The 26,483-nt window shown below is 46.0% G+C and overlaps 2 protein-coding genes across 6 annotated transcripts in view; one reads left to right on the forward strand and one right to left on the reverse strand.

The window, feature by feature from the left end:
- Window positions 1-7,618: 7,618 nt before the first annotated feature.
- Window positions 7,619-17,896, forward strand: MEAK7 (MTOR associated protein, eak-7 homolog). 3 transcript variants are annotated; one of them, XM_081335987.1, is made up of 9 exons: window positions 7,619-8,049; window positions 8,976-9,126; window positions 11,853-12,048; window positions 12,708-12,938; window positions 13,200-13,344; window positions 14,036-14,476; window positions 14,909-15,027; window positions 16,063-16,242; window positions 17,624-17,896. In XM_081335987.1, the coding sequence occupies exons 3-9, from the start codon at window positions 11,878-11,880 to the stop codon at window positions 17,747-17,749; spliced, it is 1,413 nt and encodes a 470-aa protein (XP_081192113.1). In that variant the 5' UTR covers window positions 7,619-8,049; window positions 8,976-9,126; window positions 11,853-11,877; the 3' UTR covers window positions 17,750-17,896. The 3 variants fall into 3 exon arrangements, with proteins under 3 accessions (XP_081192113.1, XP_081192115.1, XP_081192114.1); XM_081335989.1 differs by having other exon boundaries at window positions 7,625-7,832; XM_081335988.1 differs by lacking the exon at window positions 7,619-8,049 and having other exon boundaries at window positions 8,597-9,126.
- A 234-nt stretch (window positions 17,897-18,130) lies between these two features.
- ATP2C2 (ATPase secretory pathway Ca2+ transporting 2) overlaps window positions 18,131-26,483 on the reverse strand; it is a 28,134-nt gene continuing 19,781 nt past the window's right edge. For 2 of the 3 annotated variants that reach the window (XM_081335986.1, XM_081335984.1), the window contains 8 exons: window positions 26,367-26,464; window positions 26,222-26,272; window positions 24,773-24,939; window positions 23,525-23,593; window positions 23,309-23,425; window positions 22,423-22,570; window positions 21,232-21,327; window positions 18,131-19,088 (listed from right to left, as the gene is read on the reverse strand). In XM_081335986.1, the coding sequence (XP_081192112.1) occupies window positions 18,792-19,088; window positions 21,232-21,327; window positions 22,423-22,570; window positions 23,309-23,425; window positions 23,525-23,593; window positions 24,773-24,939; window positions 26,222-26,272; window positions 26,367-26,464 (1,043 nt within the window). In that variant the 3' untranslated portion in view covers window positions 18,131-18,791. Of the gene's footprint in view, window positions 19,089-19,550; window positions 19,693-21,231; window positions 21,328-22,422; window positions 22,571-23,308; window positions 23,426-23,524; window positions 23,594-24,772; window positions 24,940-26,221; window positions 26,273-26,366; window positions 26,465-26,483 lie in introns of all 3 variants that reach the window. The other variant, XM_081335985.1, reaches the window with a different exon arrangement.

Raw genomic sequence — 26,483 nt, forward strand, 5'->3', positions numbered from 1 at the left:
GGAGAGTGTGCATGTCCACTTGTCGGCCGTTTCCACAGCCCAGTTGCAAACCCCTTCATGGCCCATCAGTGGGTTGCAGTGCGCAGGTTGGGGACACCCGGTTTAGTTCATAGGCTGGAAGAGATTGTCTCCCAAAAAGTCCATGCATATTCTGATTTCACAAGTGGAGAAGGCTAAATGCTGCCTGGGGGAAATCCCTGAAACGTGATCTTTCACCGTAGGACCTCTTGAATTGCTGAAACCATCAGAGTTTCCTGTGGAGGAGTCATCCTTCTGACTCTCCAGCTGCCTGGCTGGAGTTTTCGGGTCCCGTCTCAGCTGACTCAGCGAAATGGAGAATCGTTAAGAGTTTCCAAAGCTTAGGAAATTCTCCGCAGCTCCACGGAACTCAGGCAACGACGAGGACAGCAACAAAGTTGGGCAGGGAACTGACCAACTTCCTCTCCAAGAGGAAAGTGTAGCCAAAGCCGAAGGAGATCTTGGAACAGGGACCAGTTCAGGAAGATGATATGGAGCAGAGGCCTTTATGGAGGCTGGTCAGGAAACAGACAAGCGAGGCAGATATGGATTTCGTTAGGAATTATTTTCTCTTCCTCTGTTGTAAATATGACAATTTAGGGTCATCCGATGTACTGGGAGGTTGAGGGGATAACAAAGGGATCACCTGCCTCCCCAAAGCAATGATATGGACTCCTGAGCATCTTTCCTCAACATACAATTTAAAGGGGCCCCTCCCCCACCAAAAGGAGAAGCAGGAGGCTGCAGATGCTTCATTTGGGCCCTATCCTTGAGGAAAAAAGTGAAAATGCCACCCTACGTGTACACAAGTCCTACTCTATTGCAGGGCATTTTCAGACTAGTAGGGGCTGCAAATCCCTAGAAAGCCTTCAGTCTGGTGGAATGGCGTAGAAGAGAAAAACCAGGTCAGCAGAAGCAGCCTTCAAGGCAAAGGGTAGACTTGAAAAAGAAAAACCACTGGGAGACATTCAAAGGAAATTCTAAGGCATCCTGAAGGAGGTAGAACCTGCAGTAAAGAAAAGCTTTAGGACAGGGGTAGGCAACCTCGGCTCTTTTATGACTCATGGACTTCAACTCCCAGAATTCCTGAGTCAGCATAGCTAACTCAGGAATTCTGGGAGTTGAAGTCCATGAGTCATAAAAGAGCCGAGGTTGCCTTCCCCTGCTTTAGGACAGTGCAAGGCAAGTTTCACAATAGAATCATGAGAAGAACAGGAAATTTGCGTTGTTCTCCAAGGTTTCTTTTTCTGGGCAAGGAAATATTCAGGGAGAAGGGAAGGGAAGGGAAGGAGAAAGGGGAAGGAAGGTAGGAAGAAGAGAGAGAGAAAAGAGGAAAAAGAAAGGGGGAAGGGACAGGGGGAATAAGAAGGAAGACAGAAGAAGCAGAGGAAAGAAAAAAAAGGTAAGGGCAAGGAAGGAAGGAGAGGAAAGGGCAGCATTTGTCTTCCATTAACAATATGTCAGCCTATTTCACGCTGTAAGGCTTCAAAGCTGCTGAGAAACAGATCCTGCATAATCAATGTTTCATTTCTTCTTAATCCCGGGATTTATCCTTTCGGCAGATGAAAGGATCCTGCCGCACAGTCCCAGCCAACGTGGTCTTTTCTCCATCCACAATTAGATAAAAGATTTATTTTATTTTTTTACCCTTTCTCTGAGCTGGGTCTTGATGTCATCTTCAACCACAAGGAGGGGTGGAAAGGTCTCCATCTGGTTGGGGAGGTTGAAGAAGAAACAGCTGTTGCCAAGTCAGGCAGTCTCTCACTTCCTGCCATCCCAACTGACCTGGCTGCAGATGAGATTAATTAAGCCCTATTGACCCGGTTAGTTGCCGGGCGATGGAGCAGCAATTTGCTCGCATGGCTGGTCAATTAAGTCCAGCGTAGCCCTGCGTCCAGGCCGCAATCTCCATGGGCACCGACAAAGCAAATTTCACATAACCCAACAAGCAACATTGAGAGTAGCGGGGGTCTGAGCTTGGCAACTTGAGGACCTGTGGACTTCAACTCCCAGAATTCCCCAGCCAGCTGTGGGGATTCTGGGAGTTGAAGCCCACAAGTCCTCAAGTTACCACGGTCGAACACTCCTGCTAGGGAGATGTTTGCAGCTGACAAAGAGCGCTTGGGATCCCCTCAAGGGGAATAGAATATTCTTTATTGGCCAAGTGTGATTAGGCACCCCAGGAATTGGTCTGTGGTGCAGCAACTCTCAGTGTACATCCAAACAAGTGATAGATCATAAATCATATGATACAGCTAGTCCTCAACGTACGACCACAACTATGTGCTTGTTAAGTGAGTTTTGCCCCCATTTTAAGTTTTCTTGCCACCTTTGTGAAGTGAATCACTGCAGCTCTTAAGTCAGTAACATGGTTGTTAAGTGAATCCGGCTTCCTCATTGACTTTGCTTGTCAGAAGGTCCCAAAAAGGGGATCGCGGGACGCTGCAACCGTTATAAATAGGAAATCAGTTGTCAAGCATCCAAATGTAAATCATGTAACCGTGGGGGATGCTGCAAACCGTCATAAATGTGAAAAACGGACGTCACTTTTTTCAGTGCCGTTATCACTTTGAAAGGTCACTAAACGAACTGTTGCAAGTTGAGGACTACCTGTACAATCCTGAATCCTAAGACACAAACAACACAGTGATAAATCATAAAACACCAATAGGAGAAGGTAATAGGAAAGGTGAGAAGGATAATAGCCAAACCGCCCCACTACATGGCTAAATCTGCTTAGGCATAAGACATTATGAGGGAAGCGTTATTAGAGGCTTGCTAATGACTTGGGTTATCTGCTGGAGACTTCCAGTTTGACCTGATTCCAGAAAATAGATGCTGCAAATATGGGGCAATGCCCAGACCATTCTCCCAGGATGCTCTGTAGGGGGTAGATGCACCATTTCTAGAAAACGCATTCTTCTCATCAGAATTTTTACTTCTATTCAAATACTTCTAGTAGTACCTGAGGTCCTGCCACGAGGAAGAGGGGGACTGACTTATTTGCCAAAGCACCGGAAGGCAAGACAAGAAACCATGGATGGAAACGAATCAAGAAGAAAAGCAGCCTGGAATTAAGGAGAAACTTCCTAACAGTGAGGACAATTAACCAGTGGAACAGCTTGCCACCAGAAGTTGTAGGTGCTTCATCACTGGAGGTTTTTAAGAAGAGACTGGACAGTCACTTGTCTGAAATGGTGTAGGTCTCCTGCTTGAGCCGGCAGATGGACTAGAAGACCTCCAAGGTCCCTTCCAGCTTTATTCTGAGTGAATTTCTAAGATTCTGCATTTATTTAGCCCAGGCATCTTATGAAATATGTGTGCTCCTTGCTCAGCTGTGGAGAACTGTAGCTCAGAAGGAAGTGTAACGTTTTCAAGGGAGGAATAAAAATACCAAGGAAGTCCACTTGCTTTTTTAAAAAAAACATTGCTGGGATTAAGCTGCAATGCTCTGGCATTATAGATAAATTGGCCAGTGGGTACCAATCCCTCCAAGTTGACATTATAGCTTGATGAAGTCAAGGGCCTTCCCTGCAAGCCGAGATCAAAACTCTATTTGGGTTCTGCTTTTTCTGTTCAAACAGTCAGAATGAAAGTGCAATGCATTGACTTCATCCCCAAGGGAAGGATGTCAGCTTGCTTCAGGCCCTGATTAAACAGTGGAAACCCCTCAAAAGCACTGAGTTATTTAAAGCAGCTGGCCTGCTTGGTTCTTATTTCCCCCCCCCCTTCAATCTGCTATTGATTCAGCCTTCGCTGCGGTGTGCTATAAATTAATAGGCAATTTCATTGCCGTTAGAAGATGCAGTTAGTGTTGGCCATTAATAACTCCGTTAGGAGGACTGAAGTTCTGGATCTAAAATCTTCTGTTCCTTCAGGAGATCGAGGGCTGTTCCACACACAAAGCATCCAGCTTGCGCTGTGGACAACACACTGCTGTGGACATCACTGTGGATTGTCTGAGATAGTCCTTGACTTACAACCGTTTGTTAAGTGATTGTTGGAAGTTACAACAAGCACTGGGAAAAGGGACTTATTTTCACACTTAAAATCCACTGGAGCATCCCCACAGTCATGTGATCAAAATTCGAACGCTTGGCAAAAGTGACGCGTACTTATGATGGTTGCGGCGTCCTGGGTGTGTGTGAGTTCCACGGGATCCCTTTTGGTGACTTTCTGATAAGCCAGATCAACGGGGAATCCAGATTCACTTCGCTGCGCTGGCAAGGAAGATAGTAAAATGGAGCGAACTTCACTTAACAGCTGTCTCACTTCGTGGCAGAAATGCTGTGCTCGGTTGTCGTACGTTAAGGACCATCTATATTCGGCCCCACAGACACCTTCATTGGAAGGAGGGCCACGCATGATGCCCTCTCCAACTTGGTGGTGGAAAGTCAAGAACTGCCTGGATGTATTTACAGAGCGAACAAAATGCTTATTCTGGAATAGACACTCCGGCTTCCCCAGCCTTTTTATTTAAAAATGGTGAATTTCCCCTCCCCACTCTTGTTTAGCAGTTTAAAGAGAGTTCAAAGGTCCCCAAGAGAAATGTGTGTGTGTGGTGGGGGGGGCTACCCCTGCATTGCTGAGACATCAGCCTTTTTTGCTGCTCAGCAAAGCCAAATGTAACCCTGTGTGTAGGTGTGGGGGGGGGGGACCAAAACCCAGGACCGGCTGAGGCTTCAGGGGACTTCAGGGGATGACCAGCTTCTGATTCAGCTCAGTGCAAAAGCTTCTTCTTCAGGCTTCGTAGCCATATATGGTCAACACGTTTGCAGAAGGAATGTCAGCGAATCAGGTAAGCCGTTCGTCAAAGGGAACCTCGAAACCGCAGGAAGATGACTGTTCAGATCGAAGGGGGCCAGTGGGAGCCAAGCAGAGGCAAAGCTTGCCTTTTATGGTGAAAGGGGAAAAAAACAAAGGCAAAACCAAAGCGGTAATAAATTAAGAAGCTTTGCTGCAATCCAAATCTACCCGTGAGTCAAATTTATTTAGCCGGAGGTGATCGAGGAACTTAAATTGCCAGGCTCAGCTCCCGAAGGGTGGGTTTGGATCGCTATGTTTTCTTGACTCAGGTGTGCAATGCAATTCTTTTTTTCCTTACAAGGAAGGGTTGTGTTTTTTCCCACCCCTTAAATAATGTGCATGGACAGATAGTCCTTGACTTACGACTGTAATGGAGCCTGCCCTTTGCGGTCCTAAGTCACGACAATTGTAAAGGGCAGTTATCCACCTGGCTGAGTTGATTTTGCAACATTATTTTCGAGACAATTATTGAGCGTCTGTTTGATGTTACAACCCCACAAAAAGGGACTCAACAGCCAGATTTGAAGTTCCAACATTCACACATAGCACCCGCCCCCTCTCCCCGTTCACATAACCACATTTTTGAGTGCCCAGAAACAGCCCACATTTACTGCTGTTTGTAGAATCCCTCAGTTAGGTAATTGCCATTCCCCACCCCCAAAAAATATTTATTTCTGGTTTCTGGAAAAAAAAATAGCATTATAGCAAATAGGTTTGTTGAACAATCACAGGGTTCAGCTTATGATGGTGGTGTCGCTTAATGACTGCCACTAAAAAGCTCGTAAAATCAGTCACAGTCACAGGGACGATTCATTTTTATGACCATCACAATTGATGACCAAAACTGTGGGTTGAATTATGGTCATTAAGTTGAGGACTATCTGTCTTAGGGGATATGTATGAATTCATAAGTAGCTTCTGGGATCTGACAATCTGGCTATGGTGGGATCCAATCTGAGTCGGTCACTGGGACCAACGGTTCTTCTGAGCTTCAGAACTCGTGCTGGAGCCCGTCTTCCGGGAACCTCCCAGTCTCCAGGATGTGTGCACTAGGCTGTTCTATGCATAGTATTTATGTGGTGTTTGGTTGTATGTGGCTTTTAGTTGCTGATTGGAGTGTTGATGGCCGATTATTAAGTCATTGATTGTTGTTTCGTGCTATTGCCTCCTTAGCTCTTAAATACCTGGTAAGCTGGTGGTAAATCAACACTGCCGTTAACCGACAAAGGGCCTGTTTCTCAGTCTTCTAAAATTTCTCTGGCTATTTTTGTCCCTGCTCAGCCAACAATCTTAACAGCTGCAAAATGGAATGCAAGACTTTGTTCACTGCAATGTGAGGCTACCGATGAGTTTGGGTCTCCTCGTCTGATCACTCGCTCATGTTCTTGTACACTGATGGCTAGTTTCCTCCCTGTCTGTCCTACATACAGGGGCAATGCATGCAGACGATTGGGTAAATCTGGATATCTGATAAGCTGCTTTGTATTTCAACTGCAGTTGCAGGCAGTGCTCCTAACTTAGTTCATCACATCTCTTATTCCCAAGGGGTGGAAAAAGTAGGTTCAGGAAAAACCTGGCCAGCTCTGATCTCATTCTCCCCCTCCGGGTCTGATTTTCCCACCCAACTCAAGCTGCACTTCTTTTGAAGCCGAGTCAAAAGGGATTGTGATATAAACCCAGGACGATTGTGTTCTCCTTGGCATCAACTGCATCGCACAGAAACACAGCCCAGATCTTTGTGGCATTGCACAACAATGAAAAATGTGGAAGGCGATGATTTTGACTGCAGAAATCGCTTCTTCAAGGCGATCAATGTGGAACTCAAGAGGGGAAACAGCGCAAGGCTGCTTGTTTGTTGCACAATTCTCCTTTCATCCCCTCTGAACAGCTGGGCACACAATGAAAAGGCTCGTTTTTCTTCTGGAACGCGTTGTGCGTTAATAAACATCCCACTGCCATCGTGTGGGCACCAGCCCAAAAAGCACAAGGCTGGTGGCTCCATCCTGGGCAATTATATTCACACCCAGCCAAGCTGCCATCCTGTTGCATCACTGGAGGATTGGTAAAGGTGGGGGAGGCTGATCTGGAAAAGGCAACAGCCAGTGGCAAAGCCTAATCACTCCATTTTGAAGAGCTTGGGTTTGTTTTCTTTTTTCTTTTGCATTGGTAGTCCAACCAGCTGGAAGAGTGTCATTAAAATGGACAGTTTGTCTTTTGCAACCAGCTCCCCTAATGGCATGCATTGTTTTAGCAGCAGAAAGTGAGGTATGATCCGGATGGACAGGCACAGAATTAAAAACCTCCAGGAAAAAATAAATAAATATATAATTATTATTTTTTTTTAAAAAACCTTCCTCTGCGCGCAATTGGGAATCGAACTCACCACTTCAAGGCCCGCCTTTGAGGCTTTTGCCCGTCTCTCCCGTAGGAGAGTTCTCATTCGCCGCGACAGCCGAGTGGGGCGGGCGCTGAAGAGGCGTCCTGCTCCTTCCGCAGGAGGGCGCTCGCTTAGGAACGCCTCTCCTAAACCTCCACACCATAGAGCACAAAAACTAGAAAGTCAAAACCCCCTTCGCCCTTCATTTCCGGCATGACTGCACAAAGCTCCCAGGAGGGTTTCTTACCACGGAGCTACTGATGGCTAGAACGGCACATATACAGCACGCGAAGGCTTCTGAGGCTCTCTAAGCCGTATGGCTGACGGAGGCGGTGACGTCACCTTCAGAACCGGCCACCCAGGTCCTCCGACGCTCCTATTGGCCGAGTGCTCTGTTGCTCAAGCGGGCCGGGGGCGGAGCCGCAGCCAGCGGCTGGTCGGAGCTGAGGGCGGCGGCCGGGGCGGCGCCGCGGCGAGGCCGCTGGGGGAAATCGGGCGGCGGGGATCCCTCCGGGCTTCCGGCACCGTCCCTACGAAGCGAAGCGGCGGCTGCCGCGCAGTCGCAGCCTTGACGAAGGTGGCGGAGTCCGCACTGGGCCGCCATTATTATCCATGCGCAGCGCGAGGCGTGGTGGGTGGCCCTCATTGATATTCATGAGCCTCATGCATATTAATATTCATGAATATAAAGGGGAGGAGCTTTATTTTTTTCCCCTTTTCTTATTTCCCTTTCCAAGTTCTCCAGGCTTAATAGGTACCAAATAGGTATGTTGTTTTGGAATGTTTTTAGGAAAAAGGAAGCCTCTGCCTCTTCCCCCCCTTTTTTCTTTGCACGACAACCTTGCAAGGTAGGCCAGCCTGAGCAGTTGCATTCCTTGCCCAATCAGTAAACTTCTTCTGCCCCTTCTTGCACTTTGGGCTGCTTGCTTAAAGCTCCCCCTGCCTCCCCGACTTTCTCTCCTTTTGTGCTCTTTTTTGGCAGGTTTTATTTTATTTGTTAAATTTAGGGGCTGCCCGACTTGCTGCAGGGCTACTCTGGATAGCAATAAAATGGGAAAAATGATTTTTAAAAATGTAAACATAGCATTTCCTTTTGCGGGAAAGCTGGGTTGGTCTGTGGGAGCCAAAGGTTTGGAGGCGTTGGGCAGCCCTGTTTCTCTTAAAAATGTTTTTTGCATCTAGTGCCTTATAATCCCGAGTTCAAGCTAAATATTTATATTTTTATACGTATTGCAACTCACTTCATCAGGGGCATGGAGATGCAGCTCAAAAGCTCGTGTTTTTTTAATATGTGTATGTGCATATAAATGTAGATAGATATAGACAGATGAAAGATAGCAAGGGAATTGTTAAGGGAATTGCATCTGATTTTATGATTGTTTTTTTTTTGCCATGGTTAAGTTTTTAAGTGAATTGTGCTGTCATTAAGCGAATCCATTGAGCTTGTTGAAAACCGGCTGCGAAAGGTGATCACGTGATTCCCCAGGATGATGCAACCCTCATAAATACATTGGAATCCACCCATCTTAAAGTTGCCAGGTTTAAAAACTTCTGCTCTCATGTCTGCTTTCTCTGCCTCTCAGATGGTACCTTCCAGCTTTCAGTTCTACATCTGTTAAAAAATAAATAAATTGGTACAGCCACCAAGGAGAAGTATAAATTGTTTGAACAACAGCAGCTGTTTGTTTATATATTGCTGAAATCAGAAAGCTAAACTTGGTGGCTTGTGATGTGTTTAGAAAGGCTGGTTGTTGTTTTTTTCCTCTTTAACTAGGTTCCTGACGTGCTTGTTTGAAGAGATGAGAAAATAAAGGAGCCATATTTCATCCGTTAAATTCCTGGGCAAGTCTTGTCTTGAGTCACACCGAGAAAAGAAGGAAAAGCAACTGCCTTGTGAAGGCTATTCTCTTATTTTTAAAAAGGAGGTAAATTTTATTTTATTTATTTATTTTATTTTATTAGACTTATATACCGCCCTTCTCCCGTAGGACTCAGGGTTTTTTAAAAACAATACAGCAAATTACAAAAATTAAAAACAATTAAAATGATTACATTAACCTTGAAATAAAAACCCCAATTAAAATCCAATTAAAACCCCAATTAATACTCTCAGTCCAGGCCAGAAAGCTCAAAGAGCCAGGTCTTCAGGTCCCGGCAGAATGAGCGAAGGTCAGGGGCAGTCCTAAGCTCTACAGGCAGCTGGTTCCAAAGGGCCGGCGCACCCACAGAGAAGGCCCTCCCCCTGGGTGTTATCCACCGACAGTCTTTTACCGGCGGTACCCTGAGAAGACCCTCCCTGTGGGAGCGCACAGGACGAAGGGAGCGTGATGCCGGCAGCAGGTGCTCCCTCAGATATCCCGGACCCAAGCCATTTAGGGCTTTATAGGTCATCACCAGCACCTTGAATCTCACCCGGAGGTCTCTGGAAAACCGTCAGGAATTTAACTTCATTATGCTAAGCAGAGATAGGCAGCATTCATTCTGCGTGATAGATTTTTATTATTCCTGATATTTCTCATGCGGTTTTTCTTTGACATGTTTTTTGGCTGCTGAATAATTCATCCTTGGGAAACTTTGATGGTTTAAAATTTGTACATCTGTCACTGGAGCTTGTTTAATTAAAAAAACCCTCATGTTCCATGATTGATTTTTTTCTTCTTCTTCTTCTTCTCCGGCTATTTCCGCTGAGAGAGAAAAGGGAAGATTTTTTTTTCTTTCTCTCAAAAGGAGAAAAACGAGACACACAAGCTAGTGGTAGCTGCTGTGTTGCAAAAGTTTTCTGGTCTCCGTGAAAGTTAAGACCGGCCACTTAAAAAGGAAGATTTTATGCAGAACAGGGGTGGGCATCTATGGTCCCTTCATGATCTGTGGACTTCAACTCCCAGAATTCTGCTTGCAGTGCCCAGAGCTGAAAGTTAAATGAACTGCCATTTCCAGGAACCTCAGTCTAGATGGCCAAGGACTTGTAGTTGGCTTCAAGCCGCTCCAGAACTTAGCACTGCCTGGATTCGAACGAGGGGCTTTCTGCAAGCAGAGGACCAGTTTGGCATCTCCCTCGACTGCCTCCAGCAAATGCGTGGCTGGCTCAGGGTTTCTGGGAGTTGAAGTCCACAAGTCGTGAAGGGGCTACAGTTGCTCACCTCGGGTGCAGAAGAGGAGCAGTCCTTACGACCACGGCTGAGCCCCCAAATTTCAGCGAACTGAGTATTTGCTAAGTGGGTTTTGCCTCATTTTACGATCTTTCCTGCCACGGTTGTTAAGGGAATCACCACAGTTGTTAAGTTACCAATCTGGTTGTTAAGTTTAATCTGCCTTTCCCCCCCGTCGGCTTTGGCCGTCAGAAGGTCGCAAAAAGGGATCACGTGACCCCGGGACGCTGCGTCGGTCACGAGCATGAACCGGTTGTCAAGCGTCTGAATTTTGATCACGTGACCGTTGGGACTGCTGCCACGGTCGTAAGTGCGAAACATGGTCTTAAGTCAGTTTTTGCAGTGCCGTTGTAACTTTGAACGGTCGCTAAATGAATGGTTAAGTTGAGGACAAGCTGTAATTTCCGAAGTCAGTGGAAGAAATTGGATCTGCTCAACGACCCTGTGATTCACTTAGCGGCTTCAACAATTCACTTAGCAGGTTGTAAAAATGCCAGGCGATTCGCTTCACCACCTACTTGCTTAGCCACGAAAGTTCTGGTCCCAGTTTTGGCTTGCAAGTCGAGGACCACCTGTGCAGGAGCAGCTCTTTAACTTAACCGACTTTTTCCTGTTTTTATTGCTCTCTGGCTGTGTCGGGGTTTGCCGAGAAGAAGCTTTTGGGAAGCCTCTGGGTTTTGTAACATCCTTTTCTCCTCCTCCTCCTCCTCCTCCTCCGATTTCTCGTTCGGCCCTTTGAGGTAGCTCAGGTCAAGGAAATGGGTTGCACAAGGACTCCCATGTTGCAGTTGTTGTTGTTGCCGGGTTTAATAACAGTCGTCACATAACAGAATCACAGAGTTGGAAGGGACCTTGGAGGTCTTCTAGTCCAACCCTCTGCTCAAGCAAGAGACCCTCTACCATTTCAGGTAAATAGTTGTCCATTCTCTTCTGGAAAGCTTCCAGTGTTGGAGCACCCACAACTTCCGAATGAAAGCTGTTCCACTGGTTGATTGTTCTCACTGCCAGGAAATTCCTCCTTAGTTCCAGGTTGCTTCTCTCCTTGATGAGTTTCCATCCGTTGCTTCTTCTCCTGACTCCGGGTGCTTTGGAGAAGAGCTTGACTCCCTCTTCTTTGGGGCAGCCCTTGTAATATTGGAACACTGCTGTCATGTCCCACCCCCCCAGTCCTCCTTTTCCTTAAACCCGACTCCTGAATGCCTGACCGAGTTTCTCTCTTCCCCTCCCTTCCCCTCCTTAGGGCCCAGCAATCTTCACTTTTCTTCTTTACTTCCTCCTCCCTTGGCAGACGAGGCTGGTGTTGACCTAAAGGCTACTGAATACCTTTCTCAAGGCCACCTCCGTGTCTCTCTCTGCAACCCGTTGCTTTCTTCCTCTGCTTGATTTCCCCCCGCCCCCCCATGTCCTCGCAGGGCTGAGTCCCTCTTGAGCTGGCTGCTGCTGTGCTTGCTTGCCTCTCCTTATTTTTTTATTTTATTTTTTATTTTCCCGATTTCTGGCAGGATCTCACCGCCTGCCGAAGGAAAAATGGGCAACGTGGAGAGCAACAGCTCTTATCAGAAACACCTCTCCAGGTTTCTTTCTGATGAACTGGCCGACATCGATGGCGTTTTTAGCGCCTTATCTGGAGCGGAGGAGGCCGGCGTCGCAAAGATGGGGGAAAAGGCACAGACCGGGGTGAGCCTTGAAGCGCTCAAGGTAAGTGAGCAACGGGCAGGCTCCCTTATAAGGTCGTAAGTCGAGGATTACCTGTAATTTGTTTATTAGATTTGGGGTTTTTTTTTAACTTGCCTTTACCTGATAAGTGACTCAAGACGGCAGCATCATCATATTCCATTCTCCTCCTCTTTTCTCTTACAACAACAACCCTGTGAGGTAGGGAGGGGTATGACTTGGCTTCTGGCACATGTCAGAGTTGCCGTTCTAGGGTCTTGTTCATCTGCTACTTCTTAACGGCCACCATTAAAACCAAAATTTCTGTGGCTAAGCGAGACAATTGTTCAGTAAATTTTGCCCCATTTTGCGACCTTCCTTGACGCAGCTGTGAAGGGAATCCCGGCAGTTGTTAAATTAGTCGCACAGTTAAGTCAATCCGGCTTCCCCCACTGGCTTTGCTTGTCAGACGGTCGCAAAATAGGATCACGTGACCATCCAGGGCCCTGCGGAGTGTCATAATTAGGAGTCGGTTGCCAAGCATCTGGGTTTTGGCCATGGGGGGGTGGGGGAGCTGCAGCGGTCGTAAGTGTGAGAAAAGGACATAAGTCCATTTTTCAGTGCCGTTGTAACTTTGAGCGGTCACTAAACGAAGCGTCGAGGACCGGGCGTAGTTCCCTTGATGCCTTTGGTGCTTTTCCCAGGCCTACGTCAAGGACGCTCTGCCTCCCTCCATGGTTACGAGGCTGTACAGTGGGATGAGAAGCATCCAGGAGAGCCACAAGTCCCCGGAGCCCAGTCCGTGGCTGGCAAAGGAGCAGTTTGTGGTTTTTACATCCACCCTCTTCAAAGGCAACGCCCAGGAAAAATGTGGGATTGTCCTGAAGATGGTCTCCGAGGCTGAGAAGACGGTCAAGGGAAGTCAGATCCTAGAGGTAGGCCAACCAACACCTTGTTTGCATTCAGGGGAAAGGTGAGGTTATTTCTGTATTCAGCATACGGCCTCTTCTCACGCAGCCATCAGTAACGCAAGACTAACAAAGCACGTTATACAAACGGACACAAATACAGAGCTGATGTAAAGTAGGTGGACAATACAGCCTGTAAAATATTATACGAAGGTTAAAAATGAGAGGATTTGCTTCTAGAAGAAAACCGTCCCGACGCCTTTAAAAACCCTCCTTATTTCCTCGAAGTTTGCAGGGGACCTGATCAGCTCTGTGGTTCACGTGCTCAGCTACAGGAAGTTGCTGAAAGGGTGGAAGCCAAAGAAGCCGAATAATTCAGTCGCCAGCATAAAAGCCTTGGCTACTCAGCTGGTCTCGGAGCTGAGATCTGCAGGTGAGCTGTGACCCGGGCGACACAAAACAGGACACACACAGCGAAGGCTTTCATAGGAAGTCTGAAAGAGCCGGTAGCAAATGTTTCACCCGATTTTCTGACTTAACACCCCTCGACTTAACGATCCCAGCCGAGCCTCAAATTTCCACTGCTAAGCAAGATAGTGACGTGAATTTTGTCCCATTTTACGACCTTTCTCTCTTTTTGTTTTTTGGGCCACCGTTGTTAAGCGGTTATGACCGACCCTCATCCGAAGGGATTTACAACCCAGTACTGGAGTTTCGGCGGCAGCACACCCACTCCACCCCTGTGGTTTTTAGGATACATTTTGTCTATTTTAAGTCTTTACCACCAGTTTTCTGGCAAAAAACCACCCGAAGGAACAAATAACAGGTGTTTGCTTTTTACGACCGTTGCATTCACTTTACACCCCAAAAAGAAAAAAGTGCAAAATCAGGCGAGTCACGTGGGGTACCTCAATTTACAACTGACTTAACGATGGAAATTCCAGGGTCCATTATGGCCTTACGTCAAGTCCACTCTGAGGGTGGGGAATTCTGGGTGCTGGAGCGCCCCCCCGCCCCCTTAAAGGTGCCTTAAAGGAAAGCCTAATAATTTGGGGTTCTGTGTGGGGTGTGCAGGCTCCCTCTTGCCTTTTTGGCCCTGGCCAGACCCATGTTTCTTGCTTCAGAGGGGAAGAAGATGGAGGGAGCCTCTGCCCTGGATGCCACGTGTGACCAAAGCAGCATTGAAGACTGGCTTTTCCGAGTCCCACAGATCTCCACCTTCCTCAAGGTGGTGCTTCAGCAAGGCCTGCTCCTCCTCCAGCCTCTCTCCGACGAAGCCAGCGAGATCCTCCACCTGCTGCCGCAGTGCAGAGGCCTGCAAGGGACGGCCTTCGTCAGCCTCCTGGACCTCCCTTCCATCATCTACCTCAATGCCCACCTGCCTTCCGAACTTCGGGATCAGTGGCAGCTGCTCTTCGCCTCCCGGGTCCACGGCGAGAGCTTTACGCAGCTGTGTGGCCATATTGTCAACAGAGGCCCCTGCCTTCTGGTCCTGAAGGACACCGAGGGCTACATCTTTGGCGGGTTTGCCTCCTGCTCCTGGGAAGTGAAGCCCCAGTTTCAAGGTGAGGACCTGGAAATTCAAGGTGAGATGAAAGAAAGTTGACCCCCCCCCTTTTCCGGTCTGCAGAATTATGCATAAATTAGACCATATAAACAATTTTCCCGAAGTTAGTGGATTTTAAGCACATCGTTTAAATATGATGATGCACCGTTTGGGCTCTCTCGAGGGCACAAACAGATAACTCATAATGAGAGTTTTAGTGGTAGATACGTAGATAACACACATGCATACATAAAGTGTGATAGCTCTCGCTATCCACTAGGTGGCGGTCTTCTCTTAGTTTATGATTCTCCCCCCCCCCCCAGATTAGGAGAAGAAAAAAACGGAAGTGAATGAGGACTAGCAGCTTATCTTTTCCCAGTTAGGGCTCTGCTGGGATGAATCTTGCTGCTTTCCTCTCTCTGGTCCCTAACTCTTCTTTCCTTTGTCACAGGAAACAGCACGTGTTTTTTGTTTTCCGTTTCTCCCTCGCTCGCCGTGTTCACCTGCAGTGGCTATAATAACCATTACATGTACCTCAACCACGGGCAGCAGACCATGCCGAACGGACTTGTGAGTAGCAAAGGGTGGCCCATTCCGGCTTGCTGTGGCCTCCCCAAGGCTTTATCCACGATGGCTTGCACAGCTGCGCAGGCTTTGAAACGTCGTCTAAACAGCAGGTCTTCGACCGTGGCGTCTTTACAACCTGTGGACTTCAATTCCCAGAATTCCTCAGCCAGCCATGCTGGCTGAGGAATTCTGGGAGTTGAAGTCCACAAAGGTCGTACAGTGGCCAAGGTTGGAGACAGACCCATTCTGAATCCAAAAGGTTCGTTTTGAACTTTGCCCAGATGGGACGTCTCTCCGCTGTGACTTTCAGCCCCCTTCCCAGTGCGAGAAGAAGGTGCCCCAACTTCCACAACAATCAGACGTGGCTCCCAGACAGGCTGCTTTAATGAGTAGCAGAGGTCCCAAGCGCTTCTTCCCGGTCATTTTTGAAGTGCATCCAGCCACAGGAGAGGGCTTTTGCGCTGAGCTCTTTTTTTTAAAAAAAAAAAAAGATTATAGGTAGTCCTCAAGTTACAACATTTCGTTCAGCAACCGGCGTTACAACGGCGCTGAAAAAAAAGGAACCTAGGACCACTTTTCACACTTAAAAACCACTGCAGCCTCCCCAGGGTCACGTGATCAAAACTTGGACTCTTGGCAACTGGCCGTGTGTGTGTGTGTGTGTGTGTGTGTGTGTGTGTGAGAGAGAGAGAGAGAGAGAGAGAGAGAGAGACGTGAGACCCTTTGGCAACCTGGCCAGCAAAGTCAATGGGGACACCAGATTCACTTAACAAATATGCGACTAACTTAACAGCTGCAGTGATTCACTTAACGGTGGCAAGAAAGGTTGTAAAACGGGTGCAAACTCACTGAGCTGCCTTACTTAGCCAGAGAGGTTTTGGGCTCCACTGTGGCCCTGAGTCAGGGACCTTCTGTCATTGGTCCTGCAGGCATCGTCCCCATGGATGGGAGGCTGATGCTTGCGTTCTCCAACCTTTTCTTGCAACCAAGACAGGCACGTCTGTAGTCTTCGCACTAGCCTGTTCCTTTCCCTTCCAGGGCATGGGAGGGCAACACGAGTACTTTGGCCTCTGGGTGGACAGTAACTACGGGCAAGGCCACAGCAGAGCCAAGCCCCGCTGCACCACCTACAACAGCCCTCAGCTGTCGGCCAAGGAGAACTTCCTGCTGGAATCCGTGGAGGTGTGGGCCGTGGGAGACTTCCCTGAAGCCAAAAACGTAAGTCTTGCCGTTCTAAGCAAAGCCACCTGAGATGCTGATAAGAAACTCCTTGTTGGGCCAGGAGTTCCCTGCCCCCAGAGTAGGGCTTGGAGTCCACCAGTCAGAAGTTTGGGCTTCTCCTTTGCAGCCGGGGAGAGGCTGAAAGGGTCCTGCAGCAGAAGATGGGAAAGATGAGTCCTCAGGATGGGCTGCGTGGAAGTCGGCCAAACACACGACCAAGTTAGGAAGAGAAGAAGGGGAGAGGTCTCTTTGTGGCTCTGTGGTCTCCTTGGTGTCTACGAGTGGCCCGTGGGAGAGGAACAGGCTGAAGAGAAGACAGAATGATTGACAGGGAATGGAGGAAGTAGGGAATCGGAGAGGCCTCCTTAAGCATGTCTGACTTCAACCCGGGCCTGTTTGGCAGGTGGTTGCAGCTGCCACGAGGATGTAAGCTCCGATTGGCTTTTTCCAGGATGAAAGCAACTCTTGAATAGGCAAGCCCTTTGCTTTCCTAGGTTAGGGAATACCATTTGAGCAAGAACAAGGAGGATTTGTTAGTGTGTGTTCTCCTCCTCCATCAGAATGGATTGAAAAGGCCTGGGATTTCTTGCTTGTTTCCTATTTACCTACTTAACCAGGTCCAGCCCTGTTTAGCTGCCTCCTAACTTGGCACTACCTGCATCAACTTAAATTAAAGCTTATGGTGGTAAGCTGCCCAGGATTACCCTGAGGTAAGATGGGAGGCCTATACATTTTGTAAACCAGTCAATCAATCAATCTGTGAAGGGGTAGCTTGTGGTCAAACATATTGGGTTTATCTAGCCCTTGGCTCATGGGGTGAACCAGCCCATCAGCTTCAATCATCACATGGTTGACTTGCTTGCCCATGGCGTTTTGCTAACCTGGGCTTAGTATTCACTGCATATTCAGTCCATGCAGCTCCACTCCTAGCAAGGCAAATAGGCTAATACAGGACATTGACTCTTAAATTCTCAGGTATTCGGTTTCTAAGATCTTAACACAAGTGGGAGGCTGTGTGTATCTTGATCTGTGGCTTAGCAGCTACATTTTCTCTTTTGTTTGAACAACTTGGGGGGGGGGGAAAACCCCAGTGCTCTTTGATTCCTTCCTCCCCCGTGATGGCCCAGCTTCAAGAGACTTACCAGTCAGAAACTAACATAAATTTGCTTTCTGGGGCAGCTCTCTAGTCTGGCCTAACCTGTTTCACCTTTCCATGTATGCCAAGCGGTACAACGGACAAGGAAGCCACCCAACTTTCTTAGGTGAACTTTCAGGAACAAACACAGTCACTCAGAGGGGGTTGTAACCCAGATCTGCCCGCCCCCGGCTGTGGTGGTGTCGGTTTTTCCCCCAATTTCTCTTCTGGGTTTGGCTTTAGGGAAAGGGGAAGAAGAGCATCTTAGACACCGATCCCGAGGCCCAAGCTTTGCTAGAGATGATGGGAAAAAGCCGCCAGAGTGATGGGTTTCGGGAACCACCTGAAGATGAAGAAGGAGACAACTAAGATCTCATCTCGGATGTTTTTTCCCACCAAGTCTGAGCAGGATTTTGCTGGAACACCTTCCGAGCTTTCTATTTTCCACACGTCGGTATCCGTTGTCCGATCTTTTAAATGTGTTGAGATTCCGTTAAATAACAATTGGTGTCTTTACGAACTTTGGACGTATTATCTTCAGGGTTTTCTTTTCCAGGGATTGGGCGTGTATTGTACTAAATTCAGGACTTTCTTTCTCTTCTTTTCGCATTATTCACATTTATTTTTGGCTCAAGGGGACCCACCCAACGGGACTTCCCAATTACTGGTAGAAAAGTATTCCTTGGCGGGATCCCAGTTCGCTCACAGAGTTCTCAAAACTCAACGTCTTCCATGCAAATTGATCCGTATTTCGTTGGGAAAATTTAAATGCTCCATAAAAACGTATTTTGGGTTTGTTGAAGTGCCATATCTGGAAATCAGGATTTCATATCTGAATTAATCACACCAATATAAACAATCGGATCAGATTCAGCATGAGTCTTTTTTAGAGACTGGACAAACGTTGGCTGTGAATTTCCAGCTTCGTGGGGCATCAAAAACAGCAGAATGTTAACGTGTGAATCCAGCCACTGTTTTTTTTTAAATCCTAACAACACCAAGATCGCAATATCCCATTGACCCCACCCCAGAAGACCACCAAGGCAGACTTTATTAACAAGTGTTTTTATTACATCTTGAATAAATAAAGGCAGGCAATCCCTCGATTTTGAAGGGGGGCGGGACACAATTGTCGGATGACTAGATAGAATCCAGGCATCATTTTAACTTTGCAGGACCGGATGGTTGGTGATTTTTAAAAAAACAACAACAACCCACAACAGGTCGGTCTGTGATAGAGTTGGGGGCAAATCAGAGATGTAGAAGAGACGCAAATAGTCCCAAGGTAGCACTGTAAAATTGGAGAATCCGACCGTTCCCTTGAAACCAATTTGAGGGCAAGGTTCCAGCCATGCCAGGTTAACCAGATAGGAACCACGATCCGATGAGCTAATTCCACTTTCTTGTGAGGTTACATTGCAAGCCTGGATGTACAGGTCTTCTGCTGCCTCCTTGACAGCCAAGCAACCAGGAGGAGTCTTTGAACCCCTTTCCCAATCCAGCTGAGGGCTGCGCTGTCTCTTATCTGACCGTTCCTTTGGCAGCCTCTCTTTGCCCCAGGGTCTTTTCCCTCACGCCGTTCTGTTCGGTCAGACCATTTCCAGCGGTTTGCGATCGGCCTGGGACCTGCAACAGTATTTCTCGCACGTTTTGACCAGTTCCGAGAAGATGAAGACAGAAGACGCGAGGGCGGTGAGGAACAGCAGGTCTGTCAAGAGAAAGAAAGGAAAGGGTTACTAAATAGGGACAGCAAAACACCAAGGGGGGGGGGCATGAGTTGGGCACTGAGAATCGTGTCCCTCTTCCACTTCCCTTGGAATTGCATTTTGAAGGACTACTTTCTCAGAGTTAATGGGAGCCATCAAGACGCTGACGTGAAAATGGAAGGGTTGGCGGTGAATTTTTTTTTCCAGAGGAGGAGATGTGTCGTCCTGAAGCTCGTAATTTTCAGGGTTAACGTTTTTTGAAGGTGGCCATTTTGACTTGTTGAAAGATGTACGGTTTTGAAAACGAGCTTGCTTCCTTCCTTCCATTCCTGAATCTCATAAGCTGAATTTTGCAGACCGTGTTATTAGGGCCCCAACAGTCTATAACCGAGAGCTTAAAACCTTTTTTTTTTTATTTAGAAAGGTTTGAAATCCTCCTACAGAAGGGTAGCTCTGAGACTTACCCAACGGGCCTAAATTCTCTGTCTGGAAGATCTTTTGCAGCGGAGGGATGTAAATAACAGCCATTTGAGCCAAAATAGATCCCAGCACAGAATATAAGAACATGCGGTTTCGGAAAAGGCCGATTTCTAATATCAATTTCGTCTGGAGGAGAAAGAGGAAGATCAGATCGTTCTATAAGTCATTTGGTCTTTTGTTTTTGTTTTTGTTTTTTACTTTTCCTTACGTAAGCCCAGCCTGTTTTTTTTGCAAAACAGGTTTTGTGGTTTTTTGGGTTTTTTTTAGCAAATCAGATAATTGGATTGTATCACGTATTCGATAGCAAATCAATGCAATGTCAATGCAGGTATTTTTTTAAAAAAGCAGGGGTTTTTCTTATTATTGTTGGTATCGATAAGGAAGTTCAAGGAGAGAATTTTGAGTGAATTTAGTATTTCTCCTGTGTTGCCAATTTGTGGTTTTGTATTTAAAAGGAAAGAAAAAAAACAACAACCCTTCAGATATTTTAAATGCACATATCTAATGTGCACAGCCCTGGTCATATATCCTACCAAACCAGAATCTGCTTGGTTTACTTTGTAATATAAAGCTAAGCATGTTTGTTTAACTACAATTTATGGCTTAGTACAATAAAGGGCTGCAGTGGATTATGGTTTACTTAGCAGCCAAGGTGAAGCAAACCATGACTTACTGTGACGCATGAAACTAACCTTTCACTTTTTTTTTCTGAGACAAAATAAAATTACGTAGCAGTTCCCTGTTCAAATTCTTTCAAAGAAACAGTGACTCTTTGTTGAGGGTGGCAAGTGAGGGTAGCAAAGCAAATGGTTCTTGCTTTGATTTTAAATAATTCCCCCGCTCCCAGGACACTGTCTTGAGTGTCCCTGTCCAGTTTTGCTGGTCGTTTGCAGCCAATTCACCCCAAGAGTTTTATTTCATCCCCAGAAATTTTCTGTCTCAAATGACTGGAAAAACACTTGAAACAGGACTTATTAAAAGAAACAGCACCAAGTGAAAATAGATGGCTCTGGAAAACCTCTGCCTGTCTCTTTCTCTCTGCCTCCGTAAACAATACACCTTTCCTAATTTTTTAACCAGCAGCCTTTGGGTTGACCGAAAACAGGGTTATAACCATTGTGTCCCTAATAGCATTTCTAGCAAAAAAACATTCTAGAAGATGTTGGAGATGAACAGGTGAATAAAAAAAATGGAATTCTTTAAAGCCGGTTGCTGTGCCTGCACGAATGTACCTTTTGATGCTGTAACTTTAGGTATTCAATTTAACCTTATATGTATGTGTATCTACATGCATGCATGCTTGTGCGCGTACACACACACACACACACACACACACACACACACACACACACCAGTAAGATCTACTCTAGGAAAGAAAGCAGAGATTGTTTTCCTCCGACTGGAAAATTGGAGAACAGCATAACAGTAAGGAATTGTTCAGTGGGAGGGTGTGGGTGCCTGCTGTCCAGATTGAATACCTTGCACACAAACACTTGCCAAAGTGTCTCAGTTTGGGCAGGATTTTCCTAAGCTAAAAGAGGAGCCATTTAAGGATGTAGTGCAATTCCGCCCAGCATCTCTTTCCCAAGCAAAACAAAAGTTAAGCTAAAACGTTGTGCATGATCGTTTATCAATGGATTCTGCTGTATTAGCTTCCACTCTCACCTGAGATCGACAAGCCAGGGCGTTGAAGAGGTCAAAGAAAACAAAGCAAGTGAAAGTCATTGTTGTTGTCCGGGGCGTTATGCCACTTTCTGGAATCTGGAAAGGCGACGTGATAAAAATGTATTTATCAAAGAGAGGAGGGGGTTGAGAGAAACCCCGAGCGTCAGCATGAATACTGAAGGCCCTCCCACCTCACAATGAACCTTTTGTTGGTAAAGTCACAATCACCTTGAAAACAGGTTGTACTTCTTTTGGAAAAAAAAAGGTTTAGAAGGAAAGTAGTAGTGCCAAAGCATATAAATAGCATGGGCATAAATGTACACCTGCTGGCAGGCAAGCCACCAGGAGATTGGTCCAAGGCCGAATGCAGCAAATGTGCCCATTTTGCCACTCTGCCACCTGCAAAAAGTCCCAAAGGGGCTTTTTTTTTTCTTCTCAAAAGGCAACTGGACTTTCTGTGTTCGTTCTCTTGAGGACATTTCGCTTCTCATCCCAGAGGCTTCTTCAGTTCTGACTGAACGGCGGAGGATGGAAGTAGTCATTAGATCCTTGCAGTCATCTGGTCATTAGCACTCTCTCTTGAGACTCATGGAGGCCGCTTGGAGGTTTATCTGCCCCCTTGGGGTCACCTGAGTAGTGCAAATGGCTGTGGGGCCTTTTTGGAACTGCTGGAACGTCTTCAAGGAAACCCCAAAGGTGCTTCCGCAAGAGGCAGCTGGACGTTCTTTGTTCTTGCTGGAAGAGGTTTTGCTTCTCATCCAAGAAAACATCTTCGGTTCCGAAGAAGCTTCTTGGATGAGAAGCGAAACGTCTTCAAGAAGGAAACCAAGGAAGCCAAGTTGCCTTTAAAAAAAAATCGCCTTTGGGACAAGGTTCTCCTGCTTGAGTGGGGGGGCTGGACTAGAAGACCTTCAAGGTCCCTTCCAGCTCAATTTTATTCTAAAGGCTACTGAAAAAGTAATTTGTATGCCTTCAAAAAAAAAAAACACCTTTGTTCAGCCAATTTGCACATCCTCATCCTGAATGCAAATCCAGAGCCAAGTAGGGAAGGCTCAGTGTCTGAGTTGGATGCACTAAGGGAGCAAAAAAAATCTCACCTCAATGAAATGTGCATATTAAGGAAAATACAGGAACGGTGTCAAGAAAGTGATGGAACCAGGCATGGTCTGTGACGATCTACTACGATCTTACCTCCTTCCAAAAGACGTACATGGTCCCGGCGATGATAATGGTTGCCGAAAGTATAATTTTTAGAATCAGGGACTTGCTGAGGATTGTATCGGTGGTGTTTCTCGGAGGCTTTTTGATAGCATCTTTGTCTACTGGCTCAACACCCAAACTTTCCGATCCCAGGATAATAATAAAGAAGACATTGTTTTACAAACACAAACTAATTGCTTATTTATATTTACTAGGGAAATTACCCTGGTTAGGATTTGAGTCCCTAAGGGTGATCTACACCAGACTAAATATGGGTTAGTGCTAAACCTGGAGAAATTTAGAGATATTGAAATAATTATTAATGAAGAAAATAAGTTGAGGCATCATCTTAATCGTGCGGTTCTTGCTGATCTCTGAGCTTGGTGGTTTTCTTGCAGACGTTTCATGACCAAACTAGGTAATATCATCAGTTCCAGAACAGTCTTCGCACTGTTGATATTACTTAGTCAGGTCATGAAACGTCTGCAAGAAAACCAAGCTCAGAGACCATCGAGGACCCCCCACAATTCAATCCTGAGCTACCAATATTCTCTTCTATCAGTATCAGCTGAATCCTTGGGGGAAAAGAAAGCGGTGAAGTAAGAGATTTGATAGTAGTTCCGTAAACTCTCATTTCAAAAGAGCTGATCGTTGTAGAAATATTGAGTGCATACATTTGTCTTTGGTATATTTGTAGCTTGGTGGAAGGATGGGTGCCACCCAGCTTCCCCTCAAATCACTTTTCATATCCAATTTCAAACAAGGATTTTCAACTTCTGCTTTAATTGTATATTTAAGTTTTTATGGGAGAAGTAGAAAGGAATCAGATCTGGATTTGGGGATGGGAAGGTCCTAATTTTCATACCGGGGTGCTCACCTTTGAGCTGGGGGACCATCCATGATGATATTGATCCATAGGATCTGCATAGCATTGAGTGGATTTGGCAAATTGAATATCGTGGATAGAGCTATTAAAGTTAGAGCAGAGATGCTCCTAAAAGGAGGAAAAGTAAAAGACAAAAATCAATCATCGTTCTCCATTCCTCTTTGAAAACAACCTCAGTTGCCTTCTTGGGATCCAGTGATGACTTACGTGCTGAGTTGAAATCGAACAAAGTTCTTAATGTTGTAAAATATGCCCTTCCCCTCTTCTATGGCGTGTCTGTTGGGAACAAAGCACAATTTCCATACTCGGATATATATAGTGAAGCTCAGACAGAGTATCATCCATTTTTTGTGAAACCATTTTTATTTATATATTTATTTGAATAGAGATCTTTTCCACACCAGGACCTTTTCGCACACCGTTCAGATCTTCAATACAGGTAGTTCTTGACCTACCGCTGTTTGTTTAGTGACCGTTTCGAAGTAACGGCACTAAAAAAAAAGTGATGCATGACCATTTTGACACTTTAACAACTGCTGCAGCATCTCTGTGGTCACATGATCTTCGATTGCAACCTTCTGACCCGTAAAGTCGACGGGGAAGCCAGATTATTTTAGCAACCAAGTTACTAACTTAACCACTGCAGTGATTTATTTAACAGCTTGGGCAAGAGACGTCATAAATGGGGCAAAACTCACTTAAAAAACTGTCTCGTTTAGCCACAGAAACTTTGGGCTCAATTGCAAGTCGTAAGTCGAGGATTACCTATATTAGGGATGTAAACCAGAAAATTGTATGAAACATTTGATACTGGCTCAGCTTTATTACCTTTGTCCAGGAGTCAGTGGGAACTTTTAACAGAGCGCCGTGGTGGCACAGTGGTTAGAATGTGGTATTGCAGGCTAACTACCCACTGCTAGGAGTTCGATCCTGACCGACTCAAGGTCGATTCAGCCTTCCGTCCTTCCGAGGTCAGTAAAATGAGGACCCGAGATTGTTGGGGGCCAGGTGCTGACTGTGTAAACCGCTCAGAGAGGGCTGTAAAGCATGGTGAAGCGGTATATAAGTGCTATTGCTATTGCTAATATTAGCAGTTGGCCTCCATTATTTCATTCCCCCCCCCCAATTCTACCCACTTTATTTATTTTTATTTATTTTAATTCCATTTATATCCCGCCCTTCTCCGAAGACTCGGGGCGGCTTACAAGCTTAGCAGTAGCCTTCATTCTATGTATATGCCTGCTTATTAGGGCTTTCATACACCCCCCAAGCGGCATTATTACAAAGTCAGCTTAATTGCCCCCAACTTTGTCCTCAGTGGAAGAAGTGGTCATGAATATACACTCAGGAGTGTTCAGTGGGCTGTGCAGTGGTGCGTGGTAACATCAAAGGATTCCAGAAATGTTGTGTGTGTGTGTGTGTGTCGGAGAAACATTTCCAGGATGAACTACTTACATGATTGCTGAGAAATTGTCGTCCACAAGAATCATGTTGGCAGCTTCCTTGCTCACATCCGTGCCTGCCCGTCCCATCGCAATCCCAATATCGGCAGACTTCAAGGCCACGGCGTCGTTCACGCCATCCCCTGTCATGCCCACGATGGCCCTTGCCTTTTGCAAAGCCTGCAGAAATGACAGATGAGTTTAAGCCTTGGCATCTGCCAGATTGGGTTTCTTAGGTAAGTAGACGGAAGCTTTGCTTTGGAAAAACGAAGCAGATTTAAATTACAGGTAATCCCCGACTTAACAACCACAACTGGGGCTGAAAAAGCCCTTAAGGTAAGTTGTACCCAATTTTATGCCCCCCCTTTTTTTCTTTGCTGTGCTCGTTAAACTAAACACATGGTCATTAAGAGAATCTGGCTACCCTCATTGACTTTGTTTGGCAAGAGCCCCTGGGAAAGTCACACACGGTGATCATGTGACCCCCCCCCCCGGACACTTTTGAATGATTGTTAAACAATGGTCATAAGTCAAGGACATTTATTATCAAGAAAAGAGCTAAATGTTCAGAGTAGAGATCCTAAGTTATTGATGCTAAAATGTACACAGATGTTAAGTGGGCTTTTGGAAACCTGTAAGCGTTAATTCTTGCAATGAAAGCAAAGTAAGATTTGTGATCTGTTGAAACCTCCTCATCAGAGATTACAGAGATTAAATCCAAGGATCAATGTTCATGCAAAGATAATTGCTAGACTCAAACTAAACCACGTTTGTGTTGGTGCCTTAATCCCACATTTGCCAAATGGGTGTTTATCCAGGTCTGTTTAAATGATTATCTGATTGTCCCTTCATGATTGTCATAAACTGGAACAAGGTGTTTGTGGATTAGCTGTTGGGAGTTTTTTTAGCTAATTAACCGTGCTCCTTTTAAGAAGCCACAAGACTCAGATCAAAAACAAATAAAAGTTACTTGCACCTTGGGCAAAGAAAACAGTAATAATTCGATCAAGGCCACTGTATATTTTTACCAACAAGTTCAGTCTATTTTTGCCTGCAGTTTGTTGTTAATTCACTGCTTAAGGAAGGAGAACAGAGTTGGAAATTTCCTTTGGTCAACTAAAGAGCAACAGTCTGATTTTGTTACCTCTAAAAGATCCAGTCCTAAGTTTTGTAAGGGGGAAAAAATCAGTGATAAAAATACACCCTAGTTTGGAATGATTTCATTTTGCACTATTGGAATAGCTAGGCAGAGACAGTCCCTTCCTCCTGATTGTCAGCAAAGAATGAGTAGTAGACCTTTATTGTCGAAAGGAGTGCAAGAAGAACGAAGAAGGCGGATGGGATCTCAGTAGGATCTTATTCTGCAGTCAACAATTAATGTGAAAGGGAGATCACCAAGAAGCAGAATCCATTGCAAGGAAGGGAAAAAATACGGGCCTCTAGACTACAATCGAAATGGTACCTTTATTATTTTAACTTTGTGTTTGGGGCTTGTTCGGAAGAAGATGGAAACCTGGAAGAGAAGAAGAGATGTATTTGAGACCATGGCTTTGTTTGAGAAGAGTTGCCCAACATCAGATTCTCATGACTCCTTCAAACACCGTTACATTTTTGACTCTTGAAGACAGCACCGAGTCATCAATGTTTTCCAACTCTTCCCCAGACATAGCGTTCATTTTCCCATTACAAAGACCAATATTCTTCCCTGCAACGAAAGAAACCCG

The sequence above is a fragment of the Vipera berus genome (assembly GCF_964194415.1).
Source record: "Vipera berus genome assembly, chromosome: 10".
NCBI lineage: Eukaryota > Metazoa > Chordata > Lepidosauria > Squamata > Viperidae > Vipera > Vipera berus.